The sequence below is a fragment of the Blennius ocellaris genome (assembly GCF_963422515.1).
Source record: "Blennius ocellaris genome assembly, chromosome: 3".
Classification (NCBI taxonomy): Eukaryota; Metazoa; Chordata; class Actinopteri; order Blenniiformes; family Blenniidae; genus Blennius; species Blennius ocellaris.
The window spans coordinates 16,651,744-16,653,689 of NC_137652.1; the positions used below are offsets into that span (position 1 = coordinate 16,651,744).

The 1,946-nt window shown below is 48.7% G+C and overlaps 1 protein-coding gene across 1 annotated transcript; it reads right to left on the reverse strand.

Annotated features, from left to right (window-relative positions):
* Window positions 1-1,085: 1,085 nt before the first annotated feature.
* Window positions 1,086-1,946, reverse strand: percc1 (proline and glutamate rich with coiled coil 1; the record flags this gene model as incomplete). The annotated part of the gene is made up of 1 exon (XM_080517787.1): window positions 1,086-1,946. One exon carries the CDS (start codon window positions 1,944-1,946, stop codon window positions 1,086-1,088), a length of 861 nt encoding a protein of 286 aa, XP_080373913.1.

Consider the following 1,946-nt stretch of genomic DNA (forward strand, 5'->3'; position numbering starts at 1 on the left):
GTAAGCCAATCACGCTGTGCCGTGTCGAGTCAGAGAGCCGGGAAGGAAATGGCAGCTCGAGGGCCGGGTGGCTTTGGAAATTCACTACTCACTTCTCTCAGCTGCTGCTCCTCTTGAAACTGTTCCTCCACGCTGCATTACTTGTGCTTGAGGTTTGTATTGATAAAATACCAAACTTGGAGTTATTGGGGGCCGCGTGCTTTTGACAGTCGCAGTATCGGTGACGAGACATGCAGTGAGAATTCACCACGGATCAGTTCAGTGATACTTCAGTCCACATTCACTTAAAAACTGCAGTTAAAATGTATTTCCTGGCATCAGGAAACAAATCAAACCTTTTAGTAACTTCTGATATTGTTAAAGATGTTTCTTGTTATACGATTTAATAGAGACCCCCCCCCCCCCCCCCAGTTGACTATATCACCTTTTCCCTAACGGTGCTTCATAAAAACAGTGAAACAGGTACACTACCATCTCAAAAATCACTCCAATCATCTGGTAATTAAAAAAAAAGAAGATAGCAACTGAGATAAAAACTGTTAAAGGTGTCTGTGTGTTTGTTAAACCCATCAGGGGATTGTCTCAGACAAGAGACACATGGCGACACATGTAAACAGCGTAAATCCCCCTTTGTAGATCTCCACTGGTGGCTCTGGTTAGACTGTGAACTGTCACATCAGGCCACACATTAACAATGCCTCAGCTTCCTCACATCCTCCTCTTCATCACCAGAGAGATTAGGTTTCGACTTCAAAAACCATTACGTCTTTTATTTACAACACTCCCAATTAAAGAAGCTCTGGAATCATAGTAAAACTGGGTTCGCTTTGTTTCTCAAAAGAAAGCGATTTTCCCCCACGTCTGCCTGATGTTGGATCTCTGAACTTTTTTTTTTTTTTTTTTTCTGAACTTGTTTTAGAAAACAGTTGAGAAAGTGAGTATGACAACATGGTTTTCATCTTTATTATACAGTGGTGAGTCCAGAAATCATAAAACACAGGAGACTGTTTTTTTTTTCTACATTTAGAGACTCTTTCAAACAAACAGTGCACGGTATGTTTGTTCTTGTTCTTCAGTGTGTGTGTTTAATGCTGCATGTGTGTGTTCTCCGTCAGTGTGTGTGTGAGCTCTGGGTTGGGGTCCCAGTTTGCCAGCAGGTCGCTGAAGTCGGGCTGACCGCCGTCGATGGCGTGTGTGTTGTGGTGCGTGAGCAGGTCACAGTGTGCGTCGCTGTCCGTGTGTGTGCTGCCGTGTGTGTGTGAGACGCCTGCTGTGCTGCTGAAACCGTCCAGAGAGCAGCAGGGGGTCGGCTCGCTCCAGAAACTGAGTGGGAGATGCCGCTTGATCATGGGTTGGCCTCGGCCCTTACTCGGGCCCCGGTGGTCAAACAGTTCCGCCAGAGGCCCCAAACCACCGTTGCCCTTAGCAACCATGACTTCCCGATCACCAGCGCAGGGCGGCGCTCTGCTTTCTTGCCGCTCTGGACTTCCAGATCTGGCGATTCTCAGCAGGTCGTCGTAGTATCGCAGACGTCCGCTGGTGGTGACGGCGACGGAGTCGCTGTAGATGTCACATGCTTCCTGTTCACTGGAGCCGCGACCAAAATACCTCTGGACATCACGACTGATGAGGTCCGCAAACCTCAGCAGCTGCTTGGTCACATCCAGAGCACAATGAGGATAGTGAGGGAAACTTCCTTGTAAACACTCCTCCTCCTCCTCCTCCTCCTCCTCCTCCTCCTCCTCCTCCTGAACCTCTGATTCTTCATCATCGTCCTCCTCCTCCTCCTCCTCCTCCTCTTCCTCCTCTCTTTCTTTTCTGCCCTCTGGCTTCCCCTCCAGGCTTTGCTCTTCATCTTGCTGGGAGTGTGAGTGCTGGAAGACCATGGGGAAGTAGGCTGGCGTTGGTGTCTGGGTGAAGAAGTTTCTGATGATGCCTGTGGCCAT